Source organism: Peromyscus maniculatus, chromosome 22, assembly GCF_049852395.1.
Source record: "Peromyscus maniculatus bairdii isolate BWxNUB_F1_BW_parent chromosome 22, HU_Pman_BW_mat_3.1, whole genome shotgun sequence".
In the NCBI taxonomy this organism is placed as follows: Eukaryota; Metazoa; Chordata; class Mammalia; order Rodentia; family Cricetidae; genus Peromyscus; species Peromyscus maniculatus.
In genome coordinates this window covers 8,144,952-8,164,020 of record NC_134873.1, presented here as the reverse complement: position 1 = coordinate 8,164,020, position 19,069 = coordinate 8,144,952, and the positions used below count along the sequence as shown (strand labels likewise).

Below are 19,069 nucleotides of genomic sequence, written 5' to 3'. Positions count from 1 at the left end.
GAGTGGTGTCCCCAGTGTAGACAGATGGACATTGTGTGTCCATCCATCCACAGGAAGGCCCGTGGCATGGGCTGCCCCCTTCTGGATGCTGTGAATAAGGTTGCCAAGGATATGTAGGGCTGAACATTTTTATTTCTGTTGAGCAGACACCTGGGAGACTCCATGTTTAACCCTTTGAGGGTGGTGTAGTCTTTCACTGAACTTCACTGGTCTCTCTCTTTCTCTCTCTCTCTCTGACAGGATCTTGGGTTCTTGACCCCGACTTACCTCAAACTCGTTCTGTAGACCAGGATGGCCTTGAATTCTGAGAGATCTGCCAACCTTTGGGATTAAAGCTGTGTATGCCACCCCGACCTTAGTCAGTGCTAAAATGTGTAGCCCACAATGGCCTCGAACTCCTGATCCTGCTGCCTTTGCCTCCTTCAGCAACTCCACAATGGGCGTTTGCATCTTTTCACTGCACTCTCTCTCTAAGGGAGCTGCCCCTGTCCCTCAGGCATCACTAGTCAATCACGGCCTCCAGACTGACTTCCGGTCAGTATGTGGGCGGGTACTTCCGATCCCACTTGGCGACGGCTACTGGGGCTCCGCGACTGAGGAAGGGAGACCCTCGTGTTCCGTGTGCTGCGCTGTGACCGGCTGCCGGGAGCTGGAAGGGGAGCGCGGCGAGCTGGGAATCCACCATGGTGAGCGAGGGGCCGCCGTCCCCATGCGGGGAGGAGCCTTGGGAACAGGTGTGGGGTCCTCCTGGGCTCTGGGAAACAGCCGCCCAACACAGTGAGGTCACACAAGGGCCATGCCACTTCCGGGAGCTGCGCGGGAACCGGCGGACCAAGTAATTACGTCGCGCCCCCGGGTGCGCAGGCGCAGACCATGGGAGGCGGGAAACTGTGGAAACATCCTTGTTGTCAAAGTTATGGTGCAGGGCGCTTGTACGTGCTGTTTTTACTGTCTCCAGGGAAGACAGATTTGCTAACTCACAGAGCCCTGGTGTCTCTAGTGTCTTCTAGAAGTTCTGCACTTGGCACTGAACATTCAGGTGTAGGTAGATCTGTCTGCAGTAATTCTGTGCAGGGTGTGAGTTCTGTGCCATTAACACATTTGCGTGTAGATGACAGGGTGGTCCAGTCACGTGTGTCAGTAAGGCCATTCTTACTGGGTTTCCTGGCCTCCTGTGTCACAATTAACTCCATATTAATTGTGTTTTCATTTCTAAGTTTGTCCCCCTGTTCTGATGATCTCTTAATTCTTTCCCAGACAGTCCAGTCTTCATTGCAGTTGTATGATGTTTTAAATTCAGATGGTGTCAGAGTGTGTGCGGTTTATTTACCTAATCTTATGTTGATCATTTTTTTCATTCATGGTGACCTTTGTCATCATTTTTCTATGGTTGGTATGAAAAATTGTTGGACTTTTTACTTTACTGTTGCTGAATCTGTAGCTCAATTTTGTACTGAAATAATATTGAGGCTTCCTGTCCGCAATCCTGGAATTTCTCTACTTTTATTTAGTTCGCTGATTCTTTTTATTACAAATTTATAGCTTTGCCTACAGATATTAGTCAAATTTCAAAGTATTTCTGGCTGTTTTATCCATGGTGACATAAAAGTGTTATGTGGATATGGTTTTATTTGTTTATTTAATTTTTCAAGATAGGGTTTCTCTGTGTAGCCTTGGTTGTCTTAGTACTTTGTGTTGACCAGGCTGTTCTCAAACCCAGAGATCCACCTGCCTCTGCCTCTGGGATTAATGGTGTGTGCCACGGTTCCCCGCAAGGGTAGGTGTTTTTAATTAGTGCTGTTTATTTATTTTATTCTATGTGTGTGACTGTTTTGCTTGCATAAATGTATGTTCATTGTGTGTGTGTTTGGTGCCCACACAACACAGTAGGGGGCATCAGATCCTCTGCAAGGGGATTTAGTGATGATTGTGTGCCACCAGATTAGTGCTGGGACCCAACCCAGGTCTTCTACAAGAGCAGTAACTGGTGGTAAGTGCTGAGCCATCTCTCCAGCCCTAAACTTGACAGATTTTCAAAACTTCATGTGTGTGCATGCACACATATATGCTGAAAAGCAAGTGTTAAGAGTTGAGGTTTGCTTAACAATCTGTCTTTGGGGGCTGTGAGATGACTCAGGAGGTATGCTGGTTAGCTTTGGTCAGCTTGACACAAGATAGAGTCACACTGGTCTGTAGGCAAACCTATGGGGTGTTTTCTTCCTTAATGATTGATAGGGCCCATCCCACTGTGGTTGGTGCTACCCTGGGCAGGTTGTCCTGAGTTCTATAAGGAATCAAACTGAGCAAGCCATGCTATCAGGAGGTCAGTAAACAGCACATCTCCAGATTGAGAGCATATGTGGAATGCATAAGCCTATTGTATATACAAGTTGACAAATCTGTTCCTGGCCCGCTCCTCTTTGTGTGTTAGGTAGAGCTGGAGGCTTTCTATTTCTAAGGAGAGTTTTCTCAATTAATCTCTAAGTGTGTGGCATGATATCTCATTGGGAAGGCATATCAATTCCAAAACAGTTACACCTTCCAGTATTCAGAACAATATTTTAAGATAAGGTTTGTTCTGTTGACTCTCTTTGGGTTGGTCCCGGTGTTTAGGCCCACAGGGCAATAACGCTGCTGCCCTCAGGACTCAGCCTCCTCAATTCTTGATTAAAGGTTTGCAGCAGCACACTTTTTTTTCTTTTCCTTAGACAGAGTTTCTGTATGTAGCCTGGACTGTTCTGGAACTCACACTGTAGACCAGGCTGGCCTCAAACTCACAGAGATTCAGTTGCCTGTGTCTCCTGAGTGCTGAGATTAAAGGCGTGTGCCACCATCACCCTGTAAGTAGCACACACTTCTACAACTACCCATTGGAGTCATGGAATGGGCTGTCCATTGCACTAACAGGGATAGGATTTGTGTGTGGAGCATGGCTTCTCCATTAAGACCAGAATAGAAGGAAGAGTTTATTGTGTATACCACAGGGGAAAATAGACTAGGCCATAGCTAGATTGGAGATTGTTTAAGTCAGTGAGCTGCAGGTGTCTCTGTTATCAAAAAGGACATGATTGGGCAGGTGAGTGCCTTTCTGTGTACTTTCCCAGTATGTATTAATTCATACCATTTGAATGAAGGAAAACCAAATTGGTGGGTGTACATTTTGGGGAGGTTAGCCTGAGCCACTGAAATTTCTGATTGGACAACTCTCTCATGGTGGTAACTGCAAATCTGTTTGTCTCACTTCAGTCAGGTGAGAGCATTGAGACACTGGGCATTTGGCTGTGCCTTGTGTGTAGCATACAGTACTCAGCAGCTAACATTTCACACAGGGCAGGGTCATACAGTCTCTCTCTCTCTTTTTTTTTTTGAGCTAAGGATTGAACCCAGGCCCTTGAGCTTGCTAGGCAATTGCTATACCACTGAGCTAATCCCTCAACCCCCATACAGTCTCCTATAAATGTGGACTTGAGTTCTGTGCAGGATGGTGAGTATAGACCTATTTATATTCTTCCCTTTTTTTTTTTTTTAAGATTTATTTATTTATTATGTATACAGTGTTCTTTTTGCATGTATCCCTGCAGTCCAGAAGAGGGAGCCAGATCTCACTACAGATGATTGTGAGCCACCATATGGGTGCTGGGAATTGAACTCAGGACCTCTGGAAGAATAGCCAGTGTTCTTAGCCTCTGAGCCATCTCTCCAGCCCTATTTGCATTCTTCTTCATGCAAACATCTTGTTTGACCAGGACCATTTGTTGAACATGCTGTTTTCCAGTGTCTATTTCTGGCTTCTTTATCAAAACCCAGGTGTCCATAGGAGTGTGGGTTCAGGCCTGGGTTCAATTTTATTTCATTGATGCATGCGTCGGTTTTTATGCCAGTACCATGTGGTTTTTATCACTATACCTCTGTAGTACAGCATACAGTGTAGAATGGTGAAACCTCCAGCAGTTCTTTTATTGTTCAGAATTGCTTTAGCTATGCTGGGTGTTTTATTTTTCTATCTGAAGTTGAGGATTGTCCTTTTGAGGTCTGTAAGCATTGTGTTGGGATTTTATGGGGATTGCATTGAGTGTGCAGATTACTCTTGGTAGGATTTCCATTTTTAATATGTTAGTCCTATCAATCCAAGAGTGTGGTTGATCTTTCCATCTTCTTATATCTTCTTTAGTTTCTTTCTTCAAAGGCTTGAAGTTTTATCATAAAAGTCTTTCACTCGGTTTGAGTTACCCCAAGATATTTTATATAATTGAGGCAGTTTTGAAAGGTGTCCTTCCCTGTTTTCTTTCTTAGTTCCTTTGCCATTTGTACACAGGAGAACTGTTTATTTTTGTGAGATAATGGTATATCCAGCCACTTTGCTGAAAGTGTTTATCAGCCATAGGAGTTCCTCTGTGGAATATTTTGGCCCACTTACATACACTATCACATCATATACAAATAAATAGTCTTTGACTTCTTCCTTTCCAATTTGTATCCTCTAAATCTCCTTCAGTTGTCGTGTTGCTTTAGCTAAGACTTTCAGGTCTATATTGAATAGATATGGTGAGAGAGGACAGCCTTGTTTTGTTCCTGATTTTAAGTGAATAACTTTGAGTTTCTCTCCATTTAATTTGATGATGGCTATAGGCTTGCTGGAAATTGCCTTTATTTTGTTTAGGTATGTTCTTTGTATGCCTTATTGCTGCGGGACTTTTATTATGATGGGATGTTGGATTTTTGTCAAAGGCCTTTTCTAATGATATGATCCTGACTCAATTGTTTTCTCTTAATCATTAACCTAAGCCATAGTCTGTATGACCCTGAATAGAAACTCATGTGTTCTATCAGTGTGACACTGTCTTGTTTCATTTTTTTTAAATCTTCTACAGCCTCTGACTTATCAGAGACAAAGACAGCATTTTATCCTATCTTTTCCTGTGTTAATTTTTCCACTAAACTGACCTCCATCATAATCCCTTACTATATATATTAAAGACCCTCAATCACCAAAATCCCATTTAAACTTACACTATTGTTGTATAAAATCATTGCTTCAGTTAAACAGTGCAGCTTAGGAGGAAGTCATCTTCATAATAATCCACAGGTAAAAATGCCCAGTAAAACAAGATATTTCTAAGAGATAATCATACTACATTAAGTATGGTGATAATATTTTATCTGAAATGTGATTTTATTTGTATGTTAATAAATAAAGTTGCCTGGGGGGGTCAGAGCTAATAGCAAGCTATAGCAGATCTGGGCTTTCATGGCGCACACCTTTTATCCCAGCACTTGGAATGCAGAGCTAGGTAGATCTCTGTGTGTTCAAGGATACAGCCAGCATTGGAGACACAAGCCTTTAATCTCAATACCATAGAAGACCAGGAGTCTCTACAGACAGACAGTGACGAGGCAGTCATGTGTTTGGGTTTGCAACCAATGAGAAGGCAGAACAGAAAGACTATATAAAGACAAACACACAGGAAATAGGTCCCTTTCAGAGAGGTCTCTTGGCTGAAGAGGCTAGCTGCAGCAGGCGGTAAGGCTCGTAGCTCTGATCTCTTGGCTTTCTTCTTTGCATTGTTTCTGTGTTTCTTATTTAATAAGACGGTTGGTTATATTTACAATTAAGGGCAGTGGGGACCCCCACACCCACTCACACCATGCCAGATTCCAGAGAACAATGGCAGTGGCAAGCATACAAAGACACAGCAGTGGAAAGAAACATCCTGGGGCTGAGGCTTTCAGGGCCTTGCATATCTGAGATTCACCCATCAGAGTTTTATATCCTGGTGGGCCGATCCCTCGAAATCAGTTGCCATCTGCTGCTCCTCTGACATGGCGACTGGCAATCCCCCAACAGAATAACAGTTTGTCTCACATCAGCTATTCCATCAACTATCTCACTGTTTTATTTTGTTGAGTCCAAAGTTCTGGAGATTGTTTGTGCCAGTCTCTAGTGAACTCAGCAGTTTGGCTTTCTTTATGAAGGGCCAATCCAGCTGCTGTAGCAGTAGCAGCCAATGCAACAATGCCCATAACTATTGCAATAATCAGTCCAAGCATTCAATGTATTTTTCTTAATATTCTTTCAGTGAGCTTCTGCACCAAGGTCATCACAGGTGAGTCTTGCTATGACCTTGACGATTTTACTGGCATCCATACTGCTGGCCTTGTTCTAAGAATGTCGAAACTTTCAGAGGTTACATTAAAGACATACTAGAATTAACATAGGTATGAAGGGTACAGTGTTCACAAGTGATGCTGTAATTATTAGGGTGCCATTGTACAGGCCCCTTCAGTAGCTAGTAAGTACTAGTATAGCTAATGGTATACATACTATAAAAGGATGGCTTTGATTTAGTCTAAATGACAAAGTTTCATCCTTAATGTTTAACTCTCCTTCCCACGCTTTAAGAGGGTGGAAAGTACTTGCTAATTCCTTCAAGTTAGTCTGAACTGAATTGCCAAATTGTAGGAGAGGACTTGACATTCCAACTCCATGCCATTGAACAGGTTCATTAACAGTAGAGCTAATTTCTGCAGTTGTATTTAAACTATATTTGTGTCATCTTAATAATGAGTGAGAATGTTTTCCTTGAGGGGAGCCATAAGGGCTCCAGTCAATGACATCTGCATGGGAGATACTAATTAGCACCCGAGGTTTCTCACCTTTCCATGGTTGCCCATGTATCCAGTCAGATTCCTTGTTGGAAACCTACATCTCATCAGACAGTAGATTTTGTGGAACTAGTAGCATTAATCTCCTGTCTTCTAAAACCAGATGCATGAAGAATATAAAACTTACTATGATTATCTTGGGTAGTATTAGGAACATAGGCCCAATATGTACAGTTGGCCCTGTTACCTGTCTAGTTACCACAGATAGCAGAGCAAGGAACAGGTTTGTAGCATCCTGAGGTTTCTGAGCCAGTGATCTACTGCCTTCTCTTTGTCACACAAAGTCTTAAGCTGTGCCCAGGTGGGAGGCTCAGCCATCCACTGCAAAGGTTTTTGTACCCCACCCCCAGAGGTATGTCATTCATCTCAGCAGCCAAAGTGTCTGAGAAATTCCTCTTGCTCTTGCTGGACTTTCTCAATTTTGCCTGGATCCGCAACCTTTTGTCTCCTGTAAAAACATAGGTTTGACCCCATTGTAACCCTTTCCCTGGTTTTCATTTTGATGTTAAAACATCTTTTTTTTTTTTTTTTTTTTTTGGTTTTTCGAGACAGGGTTTCTCTGTGTAGCTTTGCGCCTTTCCTGGAGCTCACTTGGTAGTCCAGGCTGGCCTCGAACTCACAGAGATCCACCTGGCTCTGCCTCCCGAGTGCTGGGATTAAAGGCGTGCGCCACCACCGCCCGGCTAAAACATCTTTATAATACACAGGCTGACTCAGTTCAGCAGTTCCACACCCCCCCCCCAGCCCCCGTCTTTCAGCAGCTGTTGTCTCTGTGTCATTAGTTTAAATAATTTAAAGTTAGTGAGGCATTGTGCAGTCTGTCTCTGGGGGTCCGTATATCCTCCTTCTGTTTAAAAAGCACCTCCTTTAGTGTGTGATTAGATTTTTTTTTAAATTTTATTTATTTTATTTTACAATACCATTCAGTTCTACATATCAGCCACAGGTTCCCCTATTCTCCCCCCTCCCACCCCCTCCTTTTACCCCCAGTCCACCCCCCATTCCCACCTCCTCCAGCGCAAAGCCTCCCCCGGGACTGCGATCAACCTGGTAGACTCAGTCCAGGCAGGTCCAGTCCCCTCCTCCCAGCCTGAGCCAAGTGTCTCTGCATAAGCTCCAGGTTTCAAACAGCCAACTCATGCAATGAGTACAGGACTTGGTCCCACTGCCTAGTTGCCTCCCAAACTGATCAAGCCAATCAACTGTCTCACCTATTCAGAAGGCCTGATCCAGCCGGGGGCCCCCCAGCCTTTGGTTCATAGTTCATGTGTTTCCATTCATTTGGCTAGTTTTTTTTTTTCAATAATTGAGTAAAACCAAAATTTATTATAAGCCACAGTTGTTGTAGGGACCTCCATGCTATATATATAGCCTCCATGGTTCTATGGGTTGTGGTCTGATTGTTCTTTATTTTATATCTAGAATCCACTTATGAGTGAGTACATACCATGACTGTCTTTCTGTGTTTGAGTTACCTCACTCAGGATGATTTTTTCTAGTTCCATCCATTTGCCTGCAAATTTCATGCTGTCATTGTTTTTCTCTGCTGAGTAGTACTCCATTGTGCATATGTGCCACATTTTTTCCATCCATTCTTCCGTTGACGGGCATCTAGGTTGTTTCCAGGTTCTGGCTATTACAAATAGTGCTGCTATTAACATAGCTGAGCATGTATCTTTATGGTAAGAATCAGCATTCCTTGGGTATATGCCCAAGAGTGGGATGGCTGGGTCTTGAGGTAGTTCGATTCCTAATTTTCTGAGAAACTGCCATACTGATTTCCACAGTGGTTGTACAAGTTTACATTCCCACCAACAGTGGAGGAGTGTTCCCTTTGCTCCACATCCTCTCCAACATTGACTGTCTTTGGTGTTTTTGATCGTAGCCATTCTGACAGGTGTAAGGTGGTATCTCAGAGTCGTTTTGATTTGCATTTCTCTGATGATTAAGGATGTTGAGCATTTCTTTAAATATCTTTCAGCCATTTTTATTTCTTGTTTTGTGAATTCTCTGTTTAGGTCTTTAGCCCATTTTTTAATTGGACTGTTCAGTATTTTGATGTCTAATTTCTTGAGTTCTTTATATACTGTGGAGATCAATCCTCTGTCATATGTGGGTTTGGTGAAGATCTTTTCCCATTCTGTTGGCTGTCTTTTTGTCTTATGGACTGTGTCTTTTGCCCTTGATTAGATCTTTTAACAATTGCTTGACCTGTAGCATTATATAGTAACCTTGTAATGTGTTTTATGTTGTGTCAGAAAAAAAACTTTTATTTTCCTGGAAATATTATCAGGGTTTTATTTTTTTATTTTTTTATTTTTTGAGACAGGGTTTCTCTGTGTAGTTTTTGCGCCTTTCCTGGAACTCACTTGGTAGCCCAGGCTGGCCTCGAACTCACAGAGATCCGCCTGTCTCTGCCTCCCGAGTGCTGGGATTAAAGGCGTGCGCCACCGCCTCTGCCGCCGCCGCCGCCCGGCAACATATCAGTTTTAATGGGCATTATAGTTTTAATTTGTTTTAATGTCCATTATGGCCATTGTTTCTAATAAATATGTAATAATAGAATCAGCCTTTTTAGAACTTAAGGTAATAGATGTTCATTGAAATCTAGAGTATGTATCAATGGTATGATGAATGAATTTGAAGTCTGTAAATTCTAATGGTATGATGAATAAATTTAAAGTCTGTAAATTCTGTTAAGTGAAATACATCCATTTATCAATTTTATTATTATTATTATTATTTGAATGTGTGTATATACCTTTAGTATTAGTTCCTGCAGCTAATGGAATTTGACTATACAAAGAACATGTAGGACAGTTTTTTTTTTTTTTTAAATTAATTTCCTTATCTTGTTGCTAGGTAATGGAAAACTGTTTTCTTTAAGCCTTGGCTATTAACTTTTTTTTAAATGAAGTTCAGAAGCTTCCAACACATTTCCTATCAGTAATTGATCAATGTTTAAATTTCTTTTTCTAATTGTCTAGAAACCCAGTATGAGACCGAATATGAGTGATATATTGTGGATAATTTCTCACCAGGATTGATTGTTGTAGTTGCAAAAATAGCAAAGTCAATTCTGAATTATCAGCAATAAGTTTAGCAGTTTCTATATGCAATGCAATCCTTTCTGCATATAGAGAATCAGTAAGTATATTAAGAGATTCATAAAGTCTAATAAAACTATCAGAATGCCATATAACTCTGTTTTTCTGAACTGAAGCATATGGACTTTGAATTTCTTTACTGATCTTTCCTGCTTTATACCTTACCATTCCTAAGTTATGTGTGTCAGTATAAAGTGTAAGAGCCCCAGAAATAGTGCTCTTTTCACTATGCAAAGAAGATAACATTCAGGTTTTTTTTTTTTTTTTTTTTTTTTTTTTTTTTTTTTTTGTATAAACCGAGGTCACTTACTTTTCAGACTTTTTTTTGTTAATTTTGCCTAAGAAATGACTACAAACTCTTTGTCAATCATCATTGGTCATCCATAATTGTATACTTTCAGCATTAGAATAGGTTACTGCACTCTTAGCTGGATTCATTTCTCAGCATTTACGAAGTCTTATTACTTATGTTATAATTAATTTAGAAACCTAATCTGTACAGATTTTTAACATTTTACTCTGTTTGTGAGCTAGGAATATTCAATTTAAAAATAGTATCTTCCCTTTGCATAATGAGTCCATTAGGGGAGTGAGTGGAAAGTAAAATTACTAAAATACATCCAGTTGTGAGATCTACTGATCCACAAAGGCATTTTGTAATTTTTGTTTTACTTGGGCCATGTTTATTTTCAACTTTAGCTGTTAATTGTCTTGGAATGTTTAAATCTGAGTCACCTTGTAAAATTTGAAACAAATTACATAATACTTGAATAGGTAAAGTAATTTCAGACTGTAATTATCCCATAGGTTGAATTATCTTATAGCTCTCAGGATTTGTTCAGGAGGATACTACTCTGTATCCATTTGAGTTATCATGGCATATTCCTGAGCCTTTAAAGTGAAGTCTAGGCCTTCACAACCACACTATCTAATTAGCTAACAACCTACCCTGTTTCAGGTTCCTGTAACAGAGTAACCTGTTCTGTTACATTTTTTTAAAATAGAATTTAACCAAGAATTTCCAGAGGGCAACTTGAAGAGCAGGGCCAAATTGCAGTAACAGACAAGAGCATGCCAAATAATATAGATTAAAATCATAAATTTGTTCTTGAATCCACTTACTGTGAAAAATTAAACATTCATTTAAACTTAGACAACCAAGAGAAGAGACATCTTATACACAATGAGTGACTGATATCTCTGGAAATTTAAACAGCATTGGCTTAGTACTTTATGCCTTATCTGCAATGTTTTTGTTTGTTTTTTCAAGACAGGGTTTCTCTCTGTAGTTTTGGTTCCTGTCCTGGATCTCACCCTGTAGATCAGGCTGGCCTCAAACTCACAGAGATGCGCCTGTCTCTGCCTCCCCAGTGCCGGGATTAAAGGCATGTGCCACCACTGCCCTGCTCAATTTTTTTTTTTTTTTTTTTTACTAGAGGTTGGGCCAGGCATTTCTCATGCTGTGCCATATTCTGTTCTTTAGGCACTGGAATGGAAGGTGTCATTCTCTTTTGATGTTTCCTTTCAAAATGAGTTGGTGACTGCATTTGATATTTACTGACCAATGTCATTGACTGTTTTGAGCACACAGAATTATATAAATATATTCTCAATGAAGTGTATATTTGCAATTCAGTCTCATCATTTCAATTAAGAACATATATATGGGATATTTTAGGATGCAGTGACCTATGAGGATGTGCATGTAAACTTCACTCATGAAGAGTGGGCTTTGCTGGATCCTTCCCAGAAGAGTCTCTACAAAGATGTGATGCTGGAAACCTACTGGAACCTCACTTGTATAGGTAAGAATGTGAGCTTTCTGTCACATTTTAACTAAAGGGGGACAAGCTTTTTTCTTTGGATTGGTGGTCTTCTATGATTTTGCATATGAAAGGGGGATAATCTGGTGAATAAATCAGGCATGGTAGTAAGTTTCATGAAAGATAGTAATTTCAAGTGTGCCTAATTTCCAGTAATATATCACATACATTTTCTGGTACTGTATTTTAGGTTACAAATGGGAAGACCATAATATTGAAGAACATTGTCAGAGCTGTAGAAGAAATGGAAGGTATTTTTCATGTCCAAGATTGCATATATGTATTTCTGTGATAAATATCAGATCCCCGGGTGCTGGCTTCCTCCATCACTGATGCAATAAGTCAAATAAACCAAATTAATAAATCCAGATTTAATAAACAGTGCATAGCAAAGCAAAGGACTCCAGGGGCTCTCAGGAAGGCATGAGACCGAAGAGGAGAGCACCCATGGCAGATCTATGGGCCTGGTCTTAAATAGCCAGTAGGCATGGGCATGGTCCCAGACATCCCTGGGAGGAGGAGCCGCCAGTCGTGGGCTTTGTGGAACGGGGCTCCCTGAACTGGAGATTCCAAACTCTCAATCTTTTTCGGTCTATATGGGTGCAGGTTCAAGTCTTTCTATTTCCTGCTGGCATGGGATGATGTGGGGATGGAGTGGGTGGAGTAACATTTGGATAGCTGCCATCCAGGTTACCTCAGGAATCTGTTCTTTTTATTCCCCCAAGACATGGTTTTTCTGTGTAGCTTTGTTATCTTACCGGGAACTCACTGTCTAGCCAGGTTGGCCTTGAATCACAGAGGTCTGCCTGCCTATGCCTCCTGAGTGCTGGGATTAAAGGTGTTTGCCACCACCTCCATGCACAGGAATCTGTTCTTGAGGAGACAGAATGCAGGCAGCTAGGAGAAAAAAATTGATATAATCACTGGCCCTCTGAATGGGGCTACCCATTGGTAGTAGGAAGAATGATAGAAAGAATGGAACTGACAAGTGTCCTGGTTGTACAAAAGAGTCAAGGGTGAATGAGTGAGGCATGAGGGCAGATATGCCCTTAATTGGGACATCTTGGAAATCTAGGTTTCAATTACTGGTTAGTTGCCCACTTGTGCCCAGAGAGGTGGTACCAGCAGTGAAGTCCCAGGAGTTTGAGGAGATGACATGCGAAATCTAGGGATGAAGTGTTCCAGGAGTACTGGAGCCATAGCATCTGCTGTTGCCCTGGAGGTTGGGAGAACATCCATCCTTTGAATGTGTCATAAGAGTTAAGAGATATGGAGCTTTTTATGAGTGGGCAGTTTGGTGAAATCAGCCTGTTATTATTTCTCCAGTTGGTGCCCTTGCTTCGTTTGCATCTTCAGAGCTGTTGCAGGGGCTGGTGTATGTGGAGGGCCCCTGCAGGTTTGGCCTTGTCCCAGGAAGGAAGAGTGAATCTAGAGAATATGCTCAAAAATGAGTGGGGTCAAATTAGACTCTGGAAAGTAATAATAGTTTCCATCAGGCCAGACTTCTTTACAAAGTATCAGAACCCTTTTCCCAGGAACCTTCAGGTGTCTTTAAAACTACTAGTACAGATTTTTATTTTGGTATCATGGTAAAAAGCTATGGCCTTGGGTTAAGGCATGAACATTTTTAAGTCTAAATTCACTGAACAAAGGAGGTTGTGTGAGTGAAGGAGGAGGGAGTTGAACATGCCTGCAGGGTTCTATGTCCTCTCTAGTGCTAACCTATGTCTTAATGCTGAAAAGATTAAAATCCACAGAAATTTAAGGACCCCTGAAGACTGTTTGTAATCAGTGCTCTGTCAGTTTATCAAAACTGCATTGATCAAAGTTAAAATTTTGAACTTCTGAAGTTATAGCAGAAACTAGTTTATCCTGTACCATGGAGTCTGTGAATGAGGCACACCTGTATGTATTTTTAATAGGAAACTTACTAATAAATTTCTAAGGTGCTTTTATCCTTGCAATTGGGGTTCTTTTAAATTGGCAAATCTATTAGAACCCTGGTCATCAAACACCATCAGATCTGAGAAAGATAAGTAAATGAGCAGGAGTGAGCTAGCTTTCCAGTTACCCAGGCAGTCCCAAGACTGTCTATGGTCACTGTGGGACAAGTTTCAGAGGTAGCACTTGTTCAGATGCCAAATGCAGAGCATCTGACAGATTCTTTTTGGAGTAGAAATTTGGAGAAATTGGCCTACCTGTCTTGGCAGAGTGGGACAATTGTTCCCCCAGTGCTCAACTTATGCATAGTCTGGGTATGATCTCAGCAGTAGTTTAAGGTGTGAAGCAGCTTTTCGCTGTGTGGCTGGCTTTGTTACATTTGAGGCAAGCCTCCAGGTGGAAGTTCTTCTGTGGCCATCCATCTTCTTGGAGAAGATGCAGGATGCTTCCAGGAGTTGCCCTGTCTCTCATAAAAAGCTTTTATATTAAATGCCATATTCTCAAAACATCTCTAAGGGTGTTTGAGAATGTTAGGTGTATGTAAATTAGATAAATGTTGTTTAGTCTTAAATTTGAAGGCATACGTAAGTTAAGTCTAGAAATACAGGTTACCCAATATTAGTTAGAGCTTACCAGTGTTAGTAAGATCAAGATGATTCAGTCTGTAATTTTTAGTGGACAGGTGGTGGTGGTGGTGGCCGTGGTGGTTGCGTAGGTGGAGGCAGCTCTGGTGGGAGGGACGAAAGGAGGAGGGACCAAACAGAACAAACTGCCTGGAGACATTTATGTAGTAATTCAGTGTGTGAGAGCAGACAGGAACAGAGAGAACAGACAGGAACAGGACAGGAATTATCAAACAGATATGTATCCTAACCACAGGAATTATCAAATTGAAATATATCTTAACCCAATTTGTATTGGAGACCTAATGTCTCCTTGGTGGGCCAATCCAAGTGGTTACCCTTACTAAAGATGGTGGTGAAGTATCTTTAACCTCAATCAAAATGGCAGCTGGCTACATGGTTCCCCTTATTAAAGATGGCATGAAGTCTTTGACCTCTTTGTCTGACCTTAGCCAAAATTGCACCTTCCCAGATGGGTGGCTGCTTGTAATTAGAGTAGTGGCAGACCACGTGATATTCTCCAGCAGAATTTCAACCTGGATTCACAAGCCTTATAGGTTTTAAAACATCCAATTAGCAAGACACATTCAGGACACGTAAACTTGGGCATTCAAAATCTATCAGAAACCCCCATGTGTAACCACACTATTCACACATTTCCACCAACACCTTTAAGGACAAGACAAGGAAACAATGCCAGAATAGATGTAACAGGTTCAATCATAGCCATGTGAGAGGCATGTTGTAGGACTGTCCATCCACTTACTGCCATGCCTTCCATTTATCATATAAGGTATACACATTGATGAGGAGATTAGGTATGTCCAAGACCTTTTATAAGTAAAGCTTCCATATTAAAGCTAGGTTTCCTCATTTTCTTGTCGTGAGTGATTTAGCATAGTTTACTGAGAGGAGCACTTTATGAGTGACTTGGAGATATAGAAACATGGATCACTATTCTACATCTGTATGACACAAAAAAATTCAACTATGGGAATGCAATGTGAAAACCCTTTATTTGTTATCTTTCTTTAGCAGGTGTGTCATCTGTCACTCTAGACACAATCCATGTGAGCATAAGGGACATGGAAAGAAACATTGTAGTTCTGTCTCTCTCAGAACAACTGAAAGATATGTGGTAGTCCCCACTATGAGAAGACATGATGACTGTGATACAAGTTTACAATTAACTGGTTTTCCAGCTTCAGTGGAAATTCATCAACAAACTCTCATTGGAGAAAATGAGTACCAGGAATATGGAAATTCATCTCTCTCTTCTGGTTCACTGTGCACATGTAGTGTGGCTCACAGTATAAGAAAATGTTATGAATGCAGTCAGTGTGGTCCAACTCTGAGTTCTTCAAGTTCTCTTCAAAGATGTGGAAAACCTCATGTGTTAAGAGAATATAATAAATGTGAGTCATCTACCAAAGGCTTTAGCTGTTACAGGCATCTTCAAACACACCAATCACCCAATAATGAAGAGAATCTCTATAAATACAATCAATGTGATAAAGCCTTTAGATGTGATTGCTCTTTAAAACACCAAAGAACTCATTTGGAAGGAAAACCCTGTGAGTATAATCAAAGATGTAAAGGCTTTGCATGTCATAGTCCTCATCAAGTACATAGAATTCAAACTAGTGAGAAAAGGTATGAATCTCAGCAATGTGATAAAGCCTTTGAATGTCCCTTAATACATAATAGAAGTTACACTGGAGAGAAACCCTATGAATGTAATCAATGTGGTAAAGCCTTTGCAGAAGAGAGAAGCCTTCACAGTCATGAAAGATTTCATACTGGAGAGAAACCCTATAAATGTAATGAATGTGGTAAAGCCTTTAGAGTGAAGAATAGTCTTCTCAGTCATGAAAGAATTCATACTGGAGAGAAACCCTATGAATGTCATGAATGTGGTAAAGCATTTGTATATAACAGTCATCTTCTCAGTCACTTAAAAAGTCATACTGGAGAGAAACCTCATGAATGTCATGAATGTGGTAAAGCATTTGCACAGAAGCATGAACTTCACAGACATGAAATTATTCATACTGGAGAGAAACCCTATGAATGTCATCAATGTGGTAAAGCCTTTGTACAGAAGAGTGATCTTCACAGACATGAAAGAATTCATACGGGAGAGAAGCCCTATGAATGTAGTCAATGTGGTCAAGCCTTTGTGCAGAAGAATGTTCTTCACAGACATGAAATAATTCATACTGGAGAGAAACCCTATGAATGTAATCAATGTGGAAAAGCCTTTGCAGAGAAGAGAAGTCTTCAGAGTCATGAAAGATTTCACACTGGAGAGAAACCCTATAAATGTAATCGATGTGGTAAAGCCTTTAGAGGGAAGAGTAGTCTTCTCTGTCATGAAAGAATTCATACTGGAGAGAAACCCTATCAATGTCATGAATGTGGTAAAGCCTTTGCACGAAAGAGTTATCTTCTCAGTCATGAAAGAATTCATACTGGAGAGAAACCTTATGCATGTAATCAATGTGGTAAAGCCTTTCCATATAATAGTCGTCTTCTCACTCACTTAAAAACTCATACCGGAGAGAAATCCTATGAATGTAATGAATGTGGCAAACTCTTTGCACAGAAGAGTCATCTTCTCAGTCATGAAAGAATTCATACTGGAGAGAAACCCTATGAATGTAATCAATGTGGTAAAGCCTTTACAGAGAAGAGTCATCTTCTCAGTCATGAAAGAATTCATAATGGTGAGAAACCCTATGAATGTAATCAATGTGGTAAAGCCTTTGCACAGAAGAGTCATCTTCATAGACATGAAAGTCTTCATTCTGGAGAGAAACCCTATGAATGTAATCAGTGTGGTAAAGCCTTTGCACGGAAGAGTAGTCTTCAAAGTCATGAAAGAATTCATACTGGAGAGAAACCCTATGAATGTAATCAATGTGGTAAAGCCTTTGCAGAGAAGAGGAATTTTCACAGACATGAAATAATTCATAATGGAGAGAAACGCTATGAATGTAATCAGTGTGGTAAAGCCTTTACAGAGAAGAGAAGTCTTCATAGTCATGAAAGAATTCATACTTGGAAAGAAACTCTGTGAATGTATTGAATATGGTAAAATGTTTGCACAGAAGAATCATCTTCACAGCCATGAAAAAATTCATACTGGACAGTACCATATGGATGTAATCAATGTGGTAATTTCAGATGTGATCTGCTATGTGGGTGCTGGAAACTAAATGTCTACAAGACGCACTTGCTGTAGTCCAGCTCCATACGTGTTCAGGTCCCTAAGAGGAGATGGGGCATTAGCAATGGCAGGAGACTGCCATGATCTTAGCGTAAATCAGCATGGCTGCTGCTTTATTGAAAAAGGACTATACCCTTTATACTGTATAACTGAATCTCAGTTTAGACTAAAGCAAGGTTAAAAACAGACTGGATGATTCCAGGATAAAAGCAGCTATCAACCTCATCACAGCATTTTTCTTGAGGCAAAAGTGATTAATTCAGCAAGTATCTAAATGCCTTTGTGGATGTGAGCCCATTGTTTTCTTCCAGTGTGCTTTCATCCTTGGAACTAGGTATGCCCAGTAAATCATTAAGTTCTCTATTCTTGGTGTACTCAAGGGGATACAATGGGGATTCTTTTGTGAGAGTAGGCATAGTTATCATACTCTATGGTTCCAAGGTGGTGGGAATTTTTTCCAAGATTTTGTTTAAAGAGACTTCCTATGTATAATTCTCATCCTCCACTGTAGCTCACAAGAAAAAAAAAAAAAAAACTTCCCACATTAGAAGGGATAAGGAGACTTCATCACATATAGTGAGAATTGTTAAAATTGAAATAAAAAGATGCCGGAGAATTTAGATCTGCAATGTCAAAATGCTGGAACCTTGTCAAGTAGCAGTGGTCATTGTGCAGTCCACACTAGGTACTAAACTGCTAAACCATCTGTCATCCCTTTTTCTTTTAAGATTCAATTTATGATTTTTGTCTTTGTGAGTGTACATGAATAATATACTTTGAAATCAGATATCAGCCTGTGTGCCTGTGTGACCCAGTTCTTACTTTCTATCTGTTGGGTTCTGAGACCACACCAGTTCCATCAGTCTTGGTTCCAAGCACCTTTACCTGCTGAACCAATCCATGATGTCCACTGAGCCCTGTAGCTAGAGTTTTCCTGCCTTGCCCACAGTCAGGACAAGTCTTTGTCACCCTCCAGTCCCACAGCTGCTCAGACCCAACCAAGTAAACACAGACTTATATTTTAGAAACTGTATGGCCGTGGCAGGCTTCTTGCTAACTATTCTTATATCTTAAAATAATCCATTGCTATAAATCTATATCTTGCCACGTGGATCGTGGCTTACCGGCATCTTCACATGCTGCTTGTCCTGGTGGCGGCTGGCAGTGACTACTTCTGCCTTACTGTTCTTTCTTTTCTCCTCTCTGTTAGTGCTGCCTATACTTCCTGCCTAGCCACTTGCCAGTGTTTTATTTATTGACCAATCAGAGCAACACATTTGCCATATAGAACATCCCACAACAGAGCCCTGATATTTTTTGTTAATTTTCTCTAAAGAGACTGATGAAGTTCAGGCTGACCTTGAACTTAAGACCTTTCTGCTTCCACCTCTTTACTAGGATGACAAATTTCACTATCAAAACGTTTATGCAGAGGTCTCGTGTGTGCTAAGTAACCATTCTATCCAAGGAGAGCCATCTGATATGAAAGCATTGACATAACCAGTTCTTTGTACACAGCCACACTGAGACCCTACCCCAAAACCAAACCAAAACTGTTAACAAACAAAAAAAATTGGTTTAAAACTGTATGTGTGTGTTTTGAGAGAAAGTGTCTCAGTTGCCTAGGCTGGCCTAGAACTCACACTCTAGCACTTGAATCCTGCCCCTTGACCTTGGCTGCTT

At 40.7% G+C, this 19,069-nt stretch overlaps 1 protein-coding gene across 2 annotated transcripts in view; it reads left to right on the top strand.

The window, feature by feature from the left end:
• LOC102920016 (uncharacterized) overlaps window positions 1-18,178 on the top strand; it is a 58,670-nt gene extending 40,492 nt beyond the window's left edge. The window contains exons 1-4 of one of the 2 annotated variants that reach the window (XM_076559729.1): window positions 9,408-9,810; window positions 11,449-11,575; window positions 11,784-11,844; window positions 15,193-18,178. In XM_076559729.1, the coding sequence (XP_076415844.1) occupies window positions 11,542-11,575; window positions 11,784-11,844; window positions 15,193-17,236 (2,139 nt within the window). In that variant the 5' untranslated portion in view covers window positions 9,408-9,810; window positions 11,449-11,541 and the 3' untranslated portion in view covers window positions 17,237-18,178. Of the gene's footprint in view, window positions 1-9,407; window positions 9,811-11,448; window positions 11,576-11,783; window positions 11,845-15,192 lie in introns of those variants that run through there. The other variant, XM_076559732.1, reaches the window with a different exon arrangement.
• The last annotated feature ends 891 nt before the right edge of the window (window positions 18,179-19,069 follow it).